Genomic DNA, 19,530 nt, shown 5'->3' with positions numbered 1-19,530 from the left:
ATATTTTCTTCTCTTTTTTTCACCTTTATTTAACCAGGTAGGCTAGTTGAGAACAAGTTCTCATTTACAACTGTGACCTGGCCAAGATAAAGCAAAGCAGTGCGACAGAAACAACAACACAGAGTTACATGGAATAAACAAGCGTACAACACAATAGAAAAAAAATAAAGGCTATATACATTTTGTGCAAATGGCGTGAGGTGGTAAGACAATAAATAGGCCATAGTAGCAAAGTAATTACAATTTAGCAGATTAACACTGGCGTGATAGATGAGCAGATGATGGTGTGTAAGTAGTGATACTGGTGTGCAAAAGAGCAGCAAAGTAAATAAAAACAATATGGGGATGAGGTAGGTAGATTGGGTGGGCTATTTACAGATGGGCTATGTACAGCTGCAGCGATCGGTTAGCTGCTCAGATAGTTGATGTTTAAAGTTAGTGAGGGAAATATAAGTCTCCAGCTTCAGCGATTTTTGCAATTCGTTCCAGTCACTGGCAGCAGAGAACTGTAAGGAAAGGCGGCCAAAGGAGGTGTTGGCTTTGGGGATGACCAGTGAGATATACCTGCTGGAGCACGTGCTACAGGTGGGTGTTGTTATGGTGACCAGTGAGCTGAGATAAGGCGGAGCTTTACCTAGCATCGACTTGTAGATGACCTGGAGCCAGTGGGTCTGGCGACGAATATGTAGCGAGGGCCAGCCGACTAGAGCATACAGGTCGCAGTGGTGGGTGATATAAGGCGCTTTGGTAACAAAACGGATGGCACTGTGATAGACTGCATTCAATTTGCTGAGTAGAGTATTGGAAGGTATTTTGTAAATGACATCGCCGAAGTCGAGGATCGGTAGGATAGTCAGTTTTACTAGGGTAAGTTTGGCGGCATGAGTGAAGGAGGCTTTGTTGCGAAATAGAAAGCCGATTCTAGATTTGATTTTGGATTGGAGATGTTTGATATGAGTCTGGAAGGAGAGTTTACAGTCTAGCCAGACACCTAGGTATTTGTAGTTGTCCACGTATTCTAGGTCAGAACCGTCCAGAGTAGTGATGCTAGTCGGGCGGGCGGGTGCGGGCAGCGAACGGTTGAAGAGCATGCATTTAGTTTTACTTGTATTTAAGAGCAGTTGGAGGCCACGGAAGGAGTGTTGTATGGCATTGAAGCTAGTTTGGAGGTTAGTTAACACAGTGTCCAAAGAAGGGCCAGATGTATACAGAATGGTGTCGTCTGCATAGAGGTGGATCAGGGAATCGCCCGCTGCAAGAGCGACATCGTTGATATATACAGAGAAAAGAGTCAGCCCAAGAATTGAACCCTGTGGTACCCCCATAGAGACTGCCAGAGGTCCGGACAATAGGCCCTCCGATTTTACACACTGAACTCTATCTGCGAAGTAGTTGGTGAACCAGGCGAGGCAGTCATTTGAGAAACCAAGGCTATTGAGTCTGCCAATAAGAATACGGTGATTGACAGAGTCGAAAGCCTTGCCCATGTCGATAAAGATGGCTGCACAGTACTGTCTTATCGATGGCGGTTATGCTATCGTTTAGTACCTTGAGCGTGGCTGAGGTGCACCCGTGACCAGCTCGGAAACCGGATTGCACAGCGGAGAAGGTACGGTGGGATTCGAAATGGTCAGTGATCTGTTTATTAACTTGGCTTTCAAAGACTTTAGAAAGGCAGTGCAGGATGGATATAGGTCTGTAACAGTTTGGGTCTAGAGTGTCACCCCCTTTGAAGAGGGGGATGACCGCGGCAGCTTTCCAATCTTTAGGGATCTCGGACGAAATGAGAGTTTGAACAGACTGGTAATAGGGGTTGCAACAATGGCGGCGGATAATTTTAGAAAGAGAGGGTCCAGATTGTCTAGCCCAGCTGATTTGTACAGATCCAGGTTTTGCAGCTCTTTCAGAACATCTGCGATCTGGATTTGGGTGAAGGAGAAGCTGGGGAGGCTCGGGCAAGTAGCTGCGAGGGGTGCGGAGCTGTTGGCCGGGGTTGGGGTAGCCAGGAGGAAAGCATGGCCAGCCGTAGAGAAATGCTTATTGAAATTTTAGATTATCATGGATTTATCGGTGGTGACCGTGTCGCCTAGCCTCAGTGCAGTGGGCAGCTGGGAGGAGGTGCTCTTGTTCTCCATGGACTTTACAGTGTCCCAAAACTTTTTGGAGTTAGAGCTACAGGATGCAAATTTCTGTTTGAAAAAGCTTGCCTTTGCTTTCCTGACTGACTGTGTGTATTGGTTCCTGATTTCCCTGAACAGTTGCATATCGCAGGGACTATTCGATGCTATTGCAGTCCGCCACATAAATATAAATTGATTTGATTTGATTAATGCATTGGTGCCAATGGAATGGGCAGAGCAAAAGGCCAGAAGTTCCAGACAAAGGCCTAAAACAGGTATGCCTGTCTGTTAGCACTTCATGTAATGACAAACCAGGTTTCCATTGTGTTTTTGCATCTCATGTTGATATTGGTATTTGGGTCAAGACTATATTTTAGTACTTTCAGGTGCAATCAGGGCCCTGCTCAAGTGCACATGGACACATTTTTCACCTAGTCGGTTTAGGGATTCGAACACAGCAACCCTTCGGTTACTGGCCCAAAGCTCTTAACCGCTAATCTACCTGCCACCCTGCACAAGAGCACGATGACTCCAGACCGTCCTAGTGAACATTTCAAACCTTAATTCCCCTCACTTCTCACCTTTTTATCCAAGATCTTACTGGAACAGTGTGTGGACTAAAAGATGAAATCACGTTTATATGCTTTTGGGCAACGTATTTTTAGATAGGTAGACAACGTTCCATTCTAAAATGGCAGCTGTCCATGGTTCTGATATGTGTGCCACTGTTCAAACATCAACCTCAAGCTACAGTAGCAAACATGACCTAGCTTTTTGTCCTAACTCATCTGTTTTGTATTCTAGGGACTTTAGTGAGTAGACTAGCATCGGCACCTAGATGCGTTTTTTTCTTCTTCTATAAGCCAATATGCAGTGCATGTGCAGTGTATTGCATTGCAGGAAACGGAGTGGGTGGAGTAAGGAGTCACAAGCACTCTGTATTAAACCTGTTGCCCAGCACAATAGACCAATGTACGTTTTGTAGACTATATATTTGCATTAAAAGTGTATTTTCTAAAGAAATGCTGGTATAAATAATACTTATATTTTTTATATTGTATGTTCAATTATCCATACATTCTTTTAAAGGTGGTTGCAAACAGTTGTACTGCACAAGAGTACAAAAACAATCCATATCCCCAAAGTTTAGCATGTCTTTGTAAAGGGTCCCGTTCTGTGAGCTTGTGTGGTCGACCACTTTGCCACTGAGCCGTTGTTGCTCCTAGAAGTTTACCGCTTCACGATAACAGCACTTACAGATGACCAGGACAGCTCTAGCAGGGGAGAAATTTGACGAAATGACTTGTTGAAAAGGTGGCATCCTATGATGGTGCCACATTAAAAGTCACTAAGCTCTTCAGTATGGGCCATTCTACTGCCAATGTTTGGCTATGGAGATTGCATGGCTGTGTGCTAGATTTTATACACCTGTCAGCAATGGGTGTGGCTGAAATAGCCAAATCAACTCATTTGAATGGGTGTCCACATACTTTTGGCCATGTAGTGTAACAGTAATGTATAGTATTTTCGGAATGTATTCAGACCCCTTCACTTTTTCCACATTTTGTTATGTTACAGCCTTATTCTAAAATGTATAAAATAAAAAAAATGTCAACAATCTACACTCTATGATGATAAAGCGAAAACAGAAATACCTTATTTACATAAGTATTCAGACCCTTTGTTATGGGACTTAAAATAAAGCTCAGGTGAATCCTATTTGCATTGATCATCCTTGAGATGTTTCTACAACATCTCCAGGATGTTGACGAAGATTTTTTCTTCAACAAGCAGGATGCACAGGACATTCTCCGAACATCCGAAAAGGCCAACATCCCAGTTATTTGAAGGCGAGTCGGAAAGCTGCCGTTACTGTCAATATTACTCGCCAACGTGCAATCATTGGACAATAAATTAGACGAGGTACGATCAAGAATATCCTATCAACGGGACACCAAAAACTGTAATATCCTATGTTTCACGGAATCGTGGGTGAATGACGACATTGATATTGAGCTAGCTGGATATACACTGCACCAGCAGGATAGAACAGCACACTCCGGTAAGACAAGGGGGGCGGTCTGTGCATATTTGTAAACAACAGCTGGTGCACGAAATCTAAAGAAGTCTCTAGATTTTGCTCGCCTGAAGTAGAGTATCTTGTGATAAAATGTAGACCACACTATTTGCCAAGAGAGTTTTCAGCTATACTTTCGTGGCTGTTTATTTACCACCACAAACAGATGCTGGCACTAAGACCGCACTCAGTCAGCTGTATAAGGAAATAAGCAAACTGGAAACCACTAACCCAGAGGCGGCACTCCTAGTGGCCAGAGACTTTAATGCAGGGAAACTTAAATCAGTTTTACCTAATTTCTATCAACATGTTAAATGTGCAACCAGAGGGAAAACTATTCTAGATCACCTGTACTGTACACTGTACACACAGAGACACGTACAAAGCTCTCCCTTGCGCTCCATTTGGTAAATCCGACCACAATTCTATCCTCCTGATTCCTGCTTACAAGCAAAAATTAAAGCAGGAAGCACCAGTGACTCGGTCTATAAACAAGTGGTCAGATGAAGCAGATGCTAAACTACAGGACTGTTTTGCTATCACAGACTGGAACATGTTCCGGGATTCTTCCAATGGCATTGAGGAGTACACCACATCAGTCACTGGCTTTATCAATAAGTGCATAAAGGACATCGTCCCCACAGTGACTGTACGTACATACCCCAACCAGAAGCCATGGATTACAGGCAACATTTGCACTGAGCTGAAGGGTAGAGCTGCCGCTTTCAAGGTGCGGGTCTCAACATGTCCCTGATTGATTCTGTAATACCAACATGTTTCAAGCAGACCCTGTGCCCAAGAACACGAAGGCAACCTGCCTAAATGACTACAGACCCGTAGCACTCACTTCCGTAGCCATGAAGTGCTTTGAAAGGCTGGTAATGGCTCACCTCAACACCATTATCCCAGAAACCCTAGACCCACTCCAATTTGCATACCACCCAAAAAGATCCACAGATGATGCAATCTCTGTTGCACTCCACACTGCCCTTTCCCACCTGGACAAAGGGAACACCTACGTGAGAATGCTATTCATTGACTATAGCTCAGCGTTCAACACCATAATACCCTCAAAGCTCATCACTAAGCTAAGGATCCTAGTACTAAACACCCCCCTCTGCAACTGGATCCTGGACTTCCTGACGGGCCGCCCCCAGGTGGTGACGGTAGGTAGCAACACATCTGCCACACTGATCCTCAACACAGGGGCCCCTCACGGGTGCGTGCTCAGTCCCCTCCTGTACTCCCTGTTCACCCATGACTGCATGGCCAGGCACGACTCCAACACCATTATTACGTTTTCAGACAACACAACAGTGGTAGGCCTGATCACCGACAACGACAAGACAGCCTATAGGGAGGAGGTCAGAGACCTGGCCGGGTGGTGCCAGAATAACAACCTATCCCTCAACGTAACCAAGACTAAGGAGATGATTGTGGACTAGAGGAAAAGCAGGACCTAGCACACCCCCATTCTCATCGACGGGGCTGTAGTGGAGTGGGTTGAGAGCTTCAAGTTCCTTGGTGCCCACATCACCAACAAACTAGAATGGTCCAAACACACCAAGACAGTCGTGAAGAGGGCACAACAAAGCCTATTCCACCTCAGGAAACTAAAAAGATTTGGCATGGGTCCTCAGATCCTCAAAAGGTTCTACAGCTGCAACATCGAGAGCATCCTGACTGGTTGCATCACTGCCTGGTACGGCAACTGCTCGGCCTCCGAACGCAAGGCACCACAGAGGGTAGTGCGTACGGCCCAGTACAAAACTGGGGCCAAGCTTCCTGCCATCCAGGACCTCGATACCAGGCAGCATCAGAGGAAGGCCCTAAAAATTTTCAACGACCCCAGCCACCCCAGTCATAGACTGTTCTCTCTACTACCGCATGGCAAGCGGTACCGGAGCGCCAAGAGGATTCTAAACAGCTTCTACCCACAAGCCATAAGACTCCTGAACATCTAATTAAATGGCTACTTTGCATTGCCCCCCACCCCTCTTTTACACCGCTGCTACTCTTTGTTTTTATCTATGCATAGTCACTTTAATAACTCTACCTACATGTACATATTACCTCAATTTCCTCAACTAACCGGTGTCTCCACACATTGACTCTGTGCCGGTACCCCCCTGTTTATAGTCTCGCTATTGTTATTTTACTGCTGCTCTTTAATTACTTGTAACTTTTATTTCTTATTCTTATTCGTATTTTTTAAACTGCATTGTTGGTCAAGGGCTTGTAAGTAAGCATTTCACTGTAAGGTCTACTACACCTGTTGTATTCCGCACATGTGACTAATAAAATTTGATTTGATAACACACACACACACACACACACACTAATTTCGGTCGTCACTAGTTGCCACAGCCAGAAAGTCATAAACCCCGCCTATTTCTACAATTTCTCTTGTGAAATCAGATTTTAAACGGAACCCTAACCACACTGCTAATCTTATGCCTAACCTTAAATCTAATTTTTGTTTTCAGGAATTTTGACGATATATCCAATTTGACTTTGTGGCTGTGATAACTAGTGACAACCTCCATCTTGGCACTCCCCCCACCGCTGGAAAAAGTATTTATTAATGTCTACATTAGTTTTTGCCACATTTATTCTATTTCAGACACCTTAATGCATACTTATAAATTATATTATGTTAGCTAAACGCCATTTCTTTTAGAAAACTAATGTAAATGTCACCACTAAAACACAAATCATGCTTAAATACATGTAATTTTGTCCTTGAAACATTTCATTGAAATACCATTCTAACGGAGGACTGCTCCCACTGGGGAGTGCGAAAATGCCCGAACGGTGGCTTCAAAGCCTTTCAAACCGTCTCTCAATGGCCAATACATAACAACAAATCAATACAGGAAGTACATGTAGGAACACAAGTATATATAAATAATATACAATGGACAATTGGGCTAGGGGGTACAATATCACATTACACAAGGACCTTAAGGGTTACTGTACGTCATTGGCAGTGACCCATTGCCAGGGTTTTCTTTTGACAATGGTGTCATCATGTGGACATTGCGAGTAATGCACTCAGCAGTTGATAGACTTTCAACAGGTCGATGAGCTTGTGCAGTCATTTGTTTACAACTCATGTTTCTGCACAGCTTCCGTTTGAAGAGGTTTGATCAAGCATGTGTTTCTTGTGGGCGGAATGTTTTTTCAAGCGTCATGAAGTCCGGGTTTTGTGAAACGAGGCCAATTTGTACTTACTGTAGTGGCTTACTACGAAAACTATACTACGCAATCGGTGACACGCTCTCGAGGTGTGTTTAAGACACTGAAGGTAGATCGACAGTACATTTGACCAGAGCAAGGAGTCTGAGTAGCCAGTCATAGATCGCCAGCTTGCAAGGATCATATCCCGTTTTCGCAACTTTCTTCTTAAATAAGGTAGGTTTCTAGCTTCGACGCAACAAATTCTGGGAGTCTGTTGGGACATTGGTCCTCGACTCAGTCCCAGTCCAATGTATTTTTAAGCAATTCAAAATATACAATATAGTAGAAAAAAAGTATACAAACATTACAAAGAACAGTCATGGAATACATACATACAATACATTTAAATAAACACCTTGTAAAAAGTACAAACATTCAAAGTTGACCGTTTTTTATGTTATGAGAAGAAGAAATTGTGTTATTGTGGAATTTCGTTCTCAAATAATAGAGGTTTTCGACTCTTCCATTTACGAATTTGGAATTGAGCTAAAATAACAATGATTTTGATTAAGAAGGTTTCGCATAGCCTTTGCAATACTTTGTAAAAAACAAATAACATTTTCAAGTAGAAGGAGAAAATGTGCATGTATATAATCCCAAAAAACATCTACATATCTTTCAACAACTTCCGGGTATAAAATAAACGTATAACAGTCCGGTTGTTCATTACAGAAGGTACAATAAACATCAATGTCTTTAAAAAACGTTTTAAGTTCATGTTTAGTAAGGTAGCACTTTTTGTATTCATTTATATGAAACGAATGTAATGTAATTAGTTAAAAAGAAACTTCTGAGAAAGAGAGTAACCAAAGAGCTACATCCCTTTGTAACCAATGATTCCCAGGATCTGCGCTGGGCTGATTCCTCATTGCTAGCTGGGTTACATTTATTTTGAGTTCTTTCTATGATCAGGTTAGTTGCCTGTTCAACCTCTCTTTCGTGTTGTCTGAGATTCCAAAAGATTGGAAAGCAGCTGCTGTCATCCCCCTCTTCAAAGGAGGGGACACTCTTGACCCAAACTGCTACAGACCTATATCTATCCTACCCTTCCTTTCTAAGGTCTTCGAAAGCCAAGTCAACAAACAGATTACCGACCATTTCGAATCCCACCGCACCTTCTCCACTATGCAATCTGGTTTCAGAGCTGGTCATGGGTGCACCTCAGCCACGCTCAAGGTCCTAAACGATATCGTAACCGCCATCGATAAGAAACAATACTGTGCTGCCGTATTCATTGACCTGGCCAATGACTCTGTCAATCACCACATCCTCATCGGCAGACTCAATAGCCTTGGTTTCTCAAATGATTGCCTCGCCTGGTTCACCAACTACTTCTCTGATAGAGTTCACTGTGTCAAATCGGAGGGCCTGTTGTCCGGGCCTCTGGTAGTCTCTATGGGGGTGCCAAAGGGTTCAGTTCTTGGGCCAACTCTTTTCTCTGTATACATCAATGATGTTGCTCTTGCTGCTGGTGATTCTCTGATCCACCTCTACGCAGACGACACCATTCTGTATACTTCTGGCCCTTCTTTGGACACTGTGTTAACAACCCTCCAGACGAGCTTCAATTCCATACAACTCTCCTTCCGTGGCCTCCAACTGCTCTTAAATACAAGTAAAACTAAATGCATGCTCTTCAACCGATCGCTGCCTGCACCTGCCCGCCCGTCCAGCATCACTACTCTGGACGGTTCTGACTTAGAATATGTGGACAACTACAAATACCTATGTGTCTGGTTAGACTGTAAGCTCTCCTTCCAGACTCACGTCAAACATCTCCAATCCAAAGTTAAATTTAGAATTGGCTTCCTATTTCGCAACAAAGCATCCTTCACTCATGCTGCCAAACTGACCATCCTACCGATCCTCGACTTCGGCGATGTCATTTACAAAATAGCCTCCAATACCCTACTCAATAAACTGGATGCAGTCTATCACAGTGCCATCCATTTTGTCACCAAAGCCCCATATACTACCCACCACTACGACCTGTACGCTCTCGTTGGCTGGCCCTCGCTTCATCCTCGTCGCCAAACCCACTGGCTCCAGGTCATCTACAAGACCCTGCTAGGTAAAGTCCCCCCTTATCTCCGCTCACTGGTCACCATAGCAGCACCCACTTGTAGCACGCGCTTCAGCAGGAATATCTTTGGTCACCCCCAAAGCCAATTCCTCCTTTGGCCGTCTCTCCTTCCAGTTCTCTGCTGCCAATGACTGGAACGAACTACAAAAATCTCAAACTGGAAACACTTATCTCCCTCACTAGCTTTAAGCACCAGCTGTCAGAGCAGCTCACAGATCACTGCACCTGTACATTGCCCATCTATAATTTAGCACAAACAACTACCTCTTCCCCTACTGTATTTATTTATTTATTTAGCTAATTTGCACCCCATTATTTCTATTTCTACTTTGCACTTTCTTCCACTACAAACCATTCCAGTGTTTTACTTGCTATATTGTATTTACTTTGCCACCATGGCCTTTTTTGCCTTTACCTCCCTTATCTCACCTCATTTGTTCACATTGTATATAGACTTATTTGTCTACTGTATTACTGACTGTATGTTTGTTTTACTCCATGTGTAACTCTATGTTGTTGTATGTGTTGAACTGCTTTGCTTTATATTGACCAGGTCGTAATTGTAAATGAGAACTTGTTCTCAACTTGCCTACCTGGTTAAATAAATGTGAAATTAAATAAAGTTCAGAAAACATCTAGCTTTTGTTTCTTAGTTTTTGTTATTCCCAGATAAATGATTGTATCCTTAACTGGGATGTCAGATATTGAGGGCATTTCAGTCAAATGACTTGCCTAGTAAACTGACTTGCCTAGTAAAATAAAGATAAAATGAACATACAGACGAAGAAATGAGGATCATTTAATTGCTAATGGCAGCCTGCAGTACCGCGGTCTGCCTTCAATTTGAGAAACTCCACAAGGACAGCACTGAGCTAACCTGCAACATCATTTCCTAGAGTAGCTCAAACTATGCATGCAATGTTTCCAAAAACATTTCGACACACTGAAATCACACTTCCTGATCATGAAATACCCCACTGAGCATCCTCATAGGAAACAATGGGGTGACGTCATCGATGACTTCGTCCATGTGTTTTACAGTCTGTGGGATCATCAGAGATCCTATAATTCACCATTTAAATGTTGACTAGTGTTTAGAGTGGTCCCAGCCCAATGTCTCAACAGACTCCCAGAATAAGTTGCATTGAAAGGGAATGGGGGAATACCTAGTCAGTTGTCCAACTGAATGTATTTAACTGAAATGTGTCTTCCACATTTAACCCAAGCTAGTAGAGGTCTTGGCAGAATGATATGAATAGGAGTGAATAGGCTGCTCTGCATAGACTTCAAATCACTTTGCTCAATGCTATTATTCTTTTTTGGCATGGGGGGGGGCTATGAAATATGCATATGTACTATGTGGGTTGGCAATGAACTAGCTAGGTTAAAGAAGTCCAATTGATAGAACAGTTACACAGTTAACCTTACACATAAGACGAATATAACCAGTAGCCTCAATAACCTAATAATTGTTCGTGTGTTTTTTATGTTTGCAGACATGCACCTTCTGCTGTTTTTTTCTTTGACTACACTGCCTGTCAATAATCTGTCAGTCACTCGGCCTAGGCCCTATGTAATGTAATCACTTCCTGTCAATAATCTGTCAGTCACTAGGCCCTATGGAATCACTGTAACTGAATCCTGACTTTGAATCCATTCTAGAGATCATACAGTAAATAATACATGGCTACAGTCCGAGTGGTGCATCGGCAGCCAGCCCTGTGGAGGCAGTGCCATAGGACTGCTGCTATTGGCATCTGTCATCTCCACACCAGCAGCAGCAGCCATGCCTCCTCCAAAGAGCATTACAAGGTCCTAGTGCTGGGAGGAGGAAGTGGTGGCATCACAATGAGTGCTCGGATGAAGAGGATGCTAGGGGCGGAAAACGTGGCCATAGTGGAACCCAGTGAGGTATTAAAGACAGTGGGTGAGTCTCAAATGGCTCCCTATTCCTATATAGTCCACTACTTGACCAGGGGCCCATAGTGCATTACATAAGGAATAGGGGGCCATTTTGGATGTGGAACATGTAGTCTCGTGCACAAGAGTATATATTTAAGCATTAAGGCCCGGGGAGGGGGTGTGGTATATGGCCTATATACCACGGCTAAGGGATGTTCTTAGGCGCAGTGCCTGGATACAGCCCTTAGCCGTGGTATATAGGCCATATCACAAACCCCCAAGGTGCCTTAATGATATTATAAACTTGTTACCAATGTAATTTAGAGCAGTAAAAATCAATGTTTTGTCATACCCGTGGTATACGGTCTGATATACCACGGCTGTCAGCCAATCAGCATTCAGAGCTCGAACCTCCCAGTTTATAATAAGCAACATTCTTCCTGTGGTTTTAGATGCACTACTATCAGCCCATCTGGACATTGGTTGGCGCTGGGGCTAAAGGTGTGGCCTCTTCTGGTCGCCCTACTGCCAGTGTTGTGCCGTCTGGTGTCAAATGGGTTAGATCCAGGGTTCAGGAGATCAACCCAGACACAAACACTGTGCGCACAGGAAATGGCATGGAGGTAGGTAGGGCTGTTTACTTTCCATATCGTTTATTTGATTTAATTCACATTGATTGAAGTTATGAAATGTCATTATAGGGATTGGTCTCGATCTGAAGGCAAAGGTCAGTCAAGTGTTGTCATAATCTGTGTTGCTTATCCTTCCTGCGCATAACAGCCTGAATCTACCACACACAGCAAAAACAATTTAGTGAAGGTGCTGGAGGCAAAATGCTAAACTGGGGGGAAAAAAATGAAAAAGCCATAACACTTCAACATCAGATGGCAAGATAAAAGGCTATAGAGCAGGGCTCTCCAATCCTGTTCTCAAACCCTGTTCTCGTAGGTTTACACCAGGGCTCTCCAATCCTGTTCTCAAACCCTGTTCTCATAGGTTTACACCAGGGCTCTCCAATCCTGTTCTCAAACCCTGTTCTCATAGGTTTACACCAGGGCTCTCCAACCCTGTTCCTGGAGCAGAACCCTCCTGTAGGTTTACACCAGGGCTCACCAACCCTGTTCCTGGAGAGCTACTCTCCTGTAGGTTTACACCAGGGCTCTCCAACCCTGTTCCTGGAGAGCTACTCTCCTGTAGGTTTACACCAGGGCTCTCCAACCCTGTTCCTGGAGAAGAACCCTCCTGTAGGTTTACACCAGGGCTCTCCAACCCTGTTCCTGGAGAGCTACTCTCCTGTAGGTTTACACCAGGGCTCTCCAACCCTGTTCCTGGAGAGGAACCCTCCTGTAGGTTTACACCAGGGCTCCAACCCTGTTCCTGGAGAGGAACCCTCCTGTAGGTTTACACCAGGGCTCTCCAACCCTGTTCCTGGAGAAGAACCCTCCTGTAGGTTTACACCAGGGCTCTCCAACCCTGTTCCTGGAGAAGAACCCTCCTGTAGGTTTACACCAGGGCTCTCCAACCCTGTTCCTGGAGAGCTACTCTCCTGTAGGTTTACACCAGGGCTCTCCAACCCTGTTCCTGGAGAGCTACTCTCCTGTAGGTTTACACCAGGGCTCTCCAACCCTGTTCCTGGAGAAGAACCCTCCTGTAGGTTTACACCAGGGCTCTCCAACCCTGTTCCTTGAGAAGAACCCTCCTGTAGGTTTACACCAGGGCTCTCCAACCCTGTTCCTGGAGAGGAACCCTCCTGTAGGTTTACACCAGGGCTCTCCAACCCTGTTCCTGGAGAGCTACTCTCCTGTAGGTTTACACCAGGGCTCTCCAACCCTGTTCCTGGAGAGCTACTCTCCTGTAGGTTTACACCAGGGCTCTCCAACCCTGTTCCTGGAGAAGAACCCTCCTGTAGGTTTACACCAGGGCTCTCCAACCCTGTTCCTGGAGAGCTACTCTCCTGTAGGTTTTCAATCCAACCCCAGTTGTAACTGACATGATTCAGTTTATCAACCAGCTAATTATTAGAGTCAGGTTCACTAAATTAGGAACAGGGTTGGAGAGGCCTGCAATATAGATCCTCTTGATATGCAACTGGACAAATTACAATGAAATCATTCAGCTTTACATGTCCTTTACACGGAGTATACCAAACATTAGGAACGCCTTCCTAACAGTGAGTTGCACCCCATGTTCCCTCTAAACTGCGCGCTTGCCCCGGGACTGCCGCCCAGGAGAAACATTGGCCCACGTAGAGAAGCACGAGATTGAACAGACCGGTGTGGCATAACCAATCAAAGCTGCAGTAGGCCTATATGCAAATAGACCATTGCCATATGGATCTGTGGCATTTACTTTGAACTGGACCGTGTTTACAGCATGAGTGGTCGTGAGTAGATGCAGTGCTTTTGAGATCAAAGGGAGAGCTGCATGTAGCCATGTGTGTCCATTTTGTTCATTTCCTTTGCTAGTTAGGGAGTTATTAGCCCAGTTGTAGATCGTTTGTAGTCAGCAATAGTGGAGTGATTGCTTCCTACAAGAGCACACAACGTGTACATTTCTAGACATCTTTGAAAAGCGAGTCAGGTAACAAGCTTTTTTTTTGTCTTAAAGGAGCAGTGTTGTATTTTGAGACAGGCTTTGAGTAAGCTAAGTAGTGAATAGGCAGAGGGTAGCATAATTTGTCTGATTCTCTGTAATAATTGTATTGGTATAATAATGCATTTTATTTTGTAAAGTGGTTTCTTGCATCAAACAACATTTTCAGTCACCTGCTTGTCTGAAGGACAAGTGGATAAATGGGTTAATGTCAAGCACTGCATGTTTTTTTCAGAAGTCTTATGGAATGTAGGCCTACATTGAACACCACACATTGGCTGATACTGTAGGCTGAATGATAGAATGTTAATGTTATGGGATGCATTTTCTCAAAAAAATGTTTTAATGGTAGGCAACTCTGGTAAGCCTAGATTATGATCAAATAGCCACAGTAGCCTACTTGGCCACTGTTAAAACTGTAACTTAAAGTGGTTACGCCTCCGTGTTGACAGTAAAGGCGTTCAGGAAGTTGCGCAGAATTTTCACAACGTTCACGTTTGCGCTCAGCAGACCTGAAATGTGCTCAGTGCTGAATTCTTTTTTGAGGGAACATTGTTTTTTCTTCCCTATTCACCCGCTAAATGGCACACACACACAATCCATGTCTCAATTGTCTCAAGGCTTAAAAATCCTTCTCTAACCTGTCTCCTTCCCTTCACCTACACTGATTTGAAGTGGATTTAACAAGTGACATCAATAAGGGGTCATAGCTTTCACCTGGTCAGTCTATATCATGGAAAGAGCAAAGTTATTCATTGTTTTGTATACTCAGTGCATGTTTGTTAATAACAAGGAAGTAGGCCTACAATAATTTTACCTTACAACTGACTGGAACTTGTATTGTCTTCCCTGTAACAGATCTCCTACCAATATCTGATAGTGGCTTTAGGTTTACAGCTACACTATGAGAAGGTAATAAGCACCATATTGTTCATTTTATGCCTTTCACCACTCCCTCAATATTGTTTTAAAGGTCCAATGCAGACATGTTTGTTTCAATATCAAATCATTTCTGGGGAACAATGAAATAACTTACTGTGAATTGTTATCAATTAAAATGGTCAAAAAAATAAACAAAAATAGCTTCTTAGCAGACTGTCTGAGTGGGGAGGTTTGGAACTCTCTTATCGGTCTATTAACGAATTTATCGTCTGGTGATGTCACCAGGCAGGCCAAAACTCCATTCTACCAAAACAGGCAGAAATTTCAGGTGGCCTTTTCAAACAGCTCTTACACTAAAGGGGCATTATCATATTTTTTCACAATTTCACAGTATTATTCCAACTTTAGTGTGGAAATATATTTAAAATACAGGTAAATCACATGTTTTACTGCACTGGGCCTTTAACATAATTCCTTTTATAGTATGAGTCGGTCTCTGCCAATGATCATCTATTTTTGTGTCTCACAATCACTCTCTAGATCAAGGGCCTGCCTGAGATTGAAGATTGGGTAAAATTTAAGATTGGTTCAAACTATTCCGTACAAACTGTGGAGAAGACTTGGAGTGCACTGCAGAACTTCAAGGAGGGAAATGCTGTATTCTCTTTCCCCAACACTCCGGTGAAGTGTGCAGGAGCACCACAGAAGATCATGTACCTGACCGATGCTTATCTCAGAAAGGTATTGTGATATAAAATGCATCAGATAAACTGTTACAAAAATGTAGATTCAGAATACCTTTTTATATCTGGGTTGACTTGTGTTCATCAGTGCACACCGTAGCAAAACGTTTTGAAATGGTAAAAGTGTATTTCTTGCTGGTACCTAATGAACACAACCCAGCTCTCATCTGTGTCATACCCTTCCTCAATATTATAACAGGTTTATTCTGATCTGATCCCTCTCGAAGACAGGAAAAAGGGCTAAGGCCAACGTTGTGTACAACACATCACTGCCAGTGCTGTTTGGGGTCAAGAAATATGCAGATGCATTGTGGGAGATTGTGAAGAGTCGCGACATCCAGGTGAATCTCAGACAAAATCTCATCGAGGTCCGCGCCGACAAGCAGGAAGCTGTGTTTGAAAACCTCGACAATCCTGGAGAAACCAAAGTGTTGGAGGTAATTTGCTAATGGAAAAAAGAATGTAGCCGAGGGATATGTTCACACTTTTCTAACATATTATTTAAGTTGACATAGAAAACTGATGCTAAGTAACGTAGTATGCAGATGTAGTTATTGTAGCATTCACAGTTATTGTAGCATTCGCTATCTCAGTGGTCTTGTGGTTGGTGTTTCTAAGATAAGAAGATTGGTATGATTCAACTGGGGATCGAACTCCCAAAGACTCTAAAAAATGGTACCTGATGTCCCTCTGTTTGGCATTAAGGGGATAGATTGGTGGTAAGGCCCTGTGATAGACTAGCGTCCTGTCCAGGGGGTGTACTGGTACATCAAGCTGCCTCACGCTACAGAAACAGGAGATAGACTATCGTCCTGTCCAGGGGGTGTACTGGTACATCAAGCTGCCTCACTACAGTAACAGGAGGTAGACTAGCATCCTGTCCAGGGGGTGTACTGGTACATCAAGCTGCCTCACTACAGTAACAGGAGATAGACTAGCGTCCTGTCCAGGGGGTGTACTGGTACATCAAGCTGCCTCACTACAGAAACAGGAGATAGACTAGCATCCTGTCCAGGGGGTGTACTGGTACATCAAGCTGCCTCACTACAGAAACAGGAGATAGACTAGCATCCTGTCCAGGGGGTGTACTGGTACATCAAGCTGCCTCACTACATAATTAGGAGATAGGGCAGGAGCCTATGGGTCATTCTGGCTCAGACAGGGCTTAACTCACTAACTATCAGACAGGGCTTAACTCACTATCAGAGTATTTGCTGGGCAACAACATGACAGTAATAGTTTGATTTGTTTGTGCTAATTTTCAGTCAGGGAATCAAGCTTTTCTTTCTTTTTCAGTATGAGATGCTTCATGTCACTCCTCCGATGGGACCCAACCCGGTGGTTAAAGGATCCTTATTGGCTGATGAGGCTGGCTGGCTAGACATCAACAAAGAGACCCTTCAACATAACAAGTATCCCAACGTGTTTGGGATCGGAGACTGCACCAACCTGCCGACATCCAAAACAGCTGCTGCCGTGGGTAAGTCTGTTTGTTTCTTCTGTTTTGCCACTAGTAAAACATGAATAGCGCTACCACAACTAAACACCAGGGGAAACAGCTGTTGCAAAACTTTTGCTGTGGTATTTCCCTGCGAGGTTGAAAACCTGGACCTACATGTACTACATTTGTTGAGCATGGGGAAGAGCATCAGTAAGAATATGGTGCATTTTTATTTCCAGCTGCCCAGTCTAGTATTCTGGATAGAACAATTTCAAAAGTGTTGAAGAATGAAAAGCCGGATAGGAAGGTACGTTACCTTACATAACACTATTACACTTAACCTCGTATTAAAAATTACATGCGTTGCGTATTAGTATTTTTAGAATCTTCAAGATAACACAGGATATGTCCCAAATGACACACTATATAGTGCACTACTGATGACCAGGGCCCTGGTCAAAAGTAGTGCAATATGAATTGAATAGGGTGCCTTTTGGCACGTATCCACATTATTATAAACTGGGTGGTTTGAGCCCTGAATGCTGATTGGCTGACAGCCGTGGTATATCAGACCGTAAACCACGGGTATGACAAAACATTTATTTTTACTGCTCTAATTATGTTGGTAACCAGTTTATAATAGCAATAAGCCACCTCGTGGGGGTTTGTGGTTATGGCCAATATACCACGGCTAAGGGCTGTTCTTAGGCACGACGCAAAGCGGAGTGGCCATATACCACACCCCGCCATGCCTTATTGCTTAAATATAGCGCTAAAATACTTGTGTTTACAGTATGATGGCTACACATCCTGCCCTTTGGTGACGAACTACAACACCGTCATTCTGGCTGAGTTTGACTATAGTGGGCAGCCATTGGAGACATTCCCTATTGACCAAAGCAAGGAGAGATGGACCATGTACCACATGAAAGCTGACGTGATGCCTCATCTGTACTGGCATGGACTTCTCAAGTAAGTAGCTGTCAAAGATAATTACTGGGTCGTGTTCGTAAGGCACCAATGGGGGGGGGGGAATGGATTTACTTGATTTGACCAGTAAGAAATGCTCATTTTCCATCACTAAATGTTTTCTGTTGTGTGCTCTAATAAAACCAACCTTTTATATAGACTAAACAGGGAATACATGTTTTATAGAGCTTTTTGTTGCTAATATTAGTCCAAACAATACATCTGATATTTTTCCCATAGGGGGTTTTGGGGTGGACCAGGACCATACAGGAAAATCATGCACCTTGGGATGAAATAGAAGCTTCTACAACCAATTCAGCTGTTTCAGACTGCTACAATGTAATCAACTTTTTCTCTGATCTTTGATTCCCAGATAGGGTTGCAAAATTCCTGTGACTTTCCCAAAATTCCAAGGATTTCTGGAAAACCTGGTAATTTTTGGAAAGTTACTAGAACTTTACAACTCTATTCCTAGACCACTATTTGAATAACCATAATACAATTAAGCAAGATATTGAAAATACAATTGGATTTTTTTAAATATATATATATATATATTCCATAAAACCTCTAATAATACTGTCAGTGCTTAATTTGAGCCAGATCATCTATTTTCCGGGATCTGGTACCTCTTGCGGCATGATTTATTAATTGTTTCACTGTTGGCACTATAAACATTCTAATAAAAGCTATCAGTCAAATCAAATTGCCTACTTGTTATTTCTCCCGACCCCTGGAAAAACCATCAGGTAAAAGCACGAGGATCCTGTGTAATCATCCTATCCTCCCACACTGATTCCAGACCTGCTTTCTTATTTGTACTTAAAGGTTATGGGTAGGGTCGGTGGGGGGTAAGTAACTGATCTTGACACAGGTCTTGGTAGTGGTGGTCAGCTAGGGAAGAGGCCCCTACTGTACGTAGTCACGTAGCCTAGGCTAGTCGTCTCCCTACTGAATTTGAAACGTGGGAAAGACAAATTTAAAAAATGGATAAGAAGAAGCAATGATGATGTTTTTCAAGTTAAACAATCCTGAGAAAAATTGTGAATCAAACCCGAAGCGAACCAGAGAACTGTCAGTGCCGGAAGAGAGGAGTGGGGGAAAACTGACCCTGATGGCCATGCCTTAGCTAGCAGCGCTGCTAATCCTGCCACCTCCACTAGCAAGTAGGCCTTCGAATCTCATCACAGATAACTTTAGCATTTTAGCTACTTTTCAACTACTTAGCATGTTAGCTAACCCTTCCTCTAACCTTAAACCTAACCCCTAGTTTACGTTAGACGCCTAGCTAAAATTCGTAACATTGTACGTTTTGCAAATTCGTAACATATATTAGGAATTGTAAATCGTAACGTACCATACGAAATGGGTGATGGACATTCACAAATTAATACATACCATACGAAATGTAACATATCATACTAAAAGGAGCATCTCAGATTTACGTACAGAATAATACGAAATGCTCTGAGCCCAGGTTG

At 43.3% G+C, this 19,530-nt stretch overlaps 1 protein-coding gene across 2 annotated transcripts; it reads left to right on the top strand.

The window, feature by feature from the left end:
- The first annotated feature begins 7,315 nt into the window (after positions 1 to 7,315).
- On the top strand, positions 7,316 to 18,755 carry LOC106584721 (sulfide:quinone oxidoreductase, mitochondrial). Of its 2 annotated transcripts, XM_014170246.2 has the most exons (10): positions 7,316 to 7,611; positions 11,183 to 11,431; positions 11,875 to 12,045; positions 14,873 to 14,926; positions 15,437 to 15,637; positions 15,867 to 16,076; positions 16,936 to 17,119; positions 17,320 to 17,387; positions 17,874 to 18,052; positions 18,290 to 18,755. In XM_014170246.2, exons 2-10 carry the CDS (start codon positions 11,204 to 11,206, stop codon positions 18,345 to 18,347), a joined length of 1,353 nt encoding a protein of 450 aa, XP_014025721.2. In that variant the 5' UTR covers positions 7,316 to 7,611; positions 11,183 to 11,203; the 3' UTR covers positions 18,348 to 18,755. The 2 variants fall into 2 exon arrangements, with proteins under 2 accessions (XP_014025721.2, XP_045562433.1); XM_045706477.1 differs by lacking the exon at positions 7,316 to 7,611 and having other exon boundaries at positions 11,183 to 11,447.
- The last annotated feature ends 775 nt before the right edge of the window (positions 18,756 to 19,530 follow it).

This window comes from Salmo salar, chromosome ssa23, assembly GCF_905237065.1.
Source record: "Salmo salar chromosome ssa23, Ssal_v3.1, whole genome shotgun sequence".
Taxonomy (NCBI): domain Eukaryota; kingdom Metazoa; phylum Chordata; class Actinopteri; order Salmoniformes; family Salmonidae; genus Salmo; species Salmo salar.
Note: the sequence above shows the minus strand (reverse complement) of the source record. Positions and strands in the feature narration are given on the sequence as shown.

Coding starts and splice junctions, on each gene's coding strand:
- LOC106584721 (XM_014170246.2), top strand. CDS start 11,204: ATGGCTACAGTCCGAGTGGTGCATCGGCAGCCAGCCCTGTGGAGGCAG. Junction 12,046..14,872: donor GCACAGGAAATGGCATGGAG/GTAGGTAGGGCT, acceptor TCCCTGTAACAG/ATCTCCTACCAATATCTGAT. Junction 17,120..17,319: donor CAAAACAGCTGCTGCCGTGG/GTAAGTCTGTTT, acceptor TTTTATTTCCAG/CTGCCCAGTCTAGTATTCTG.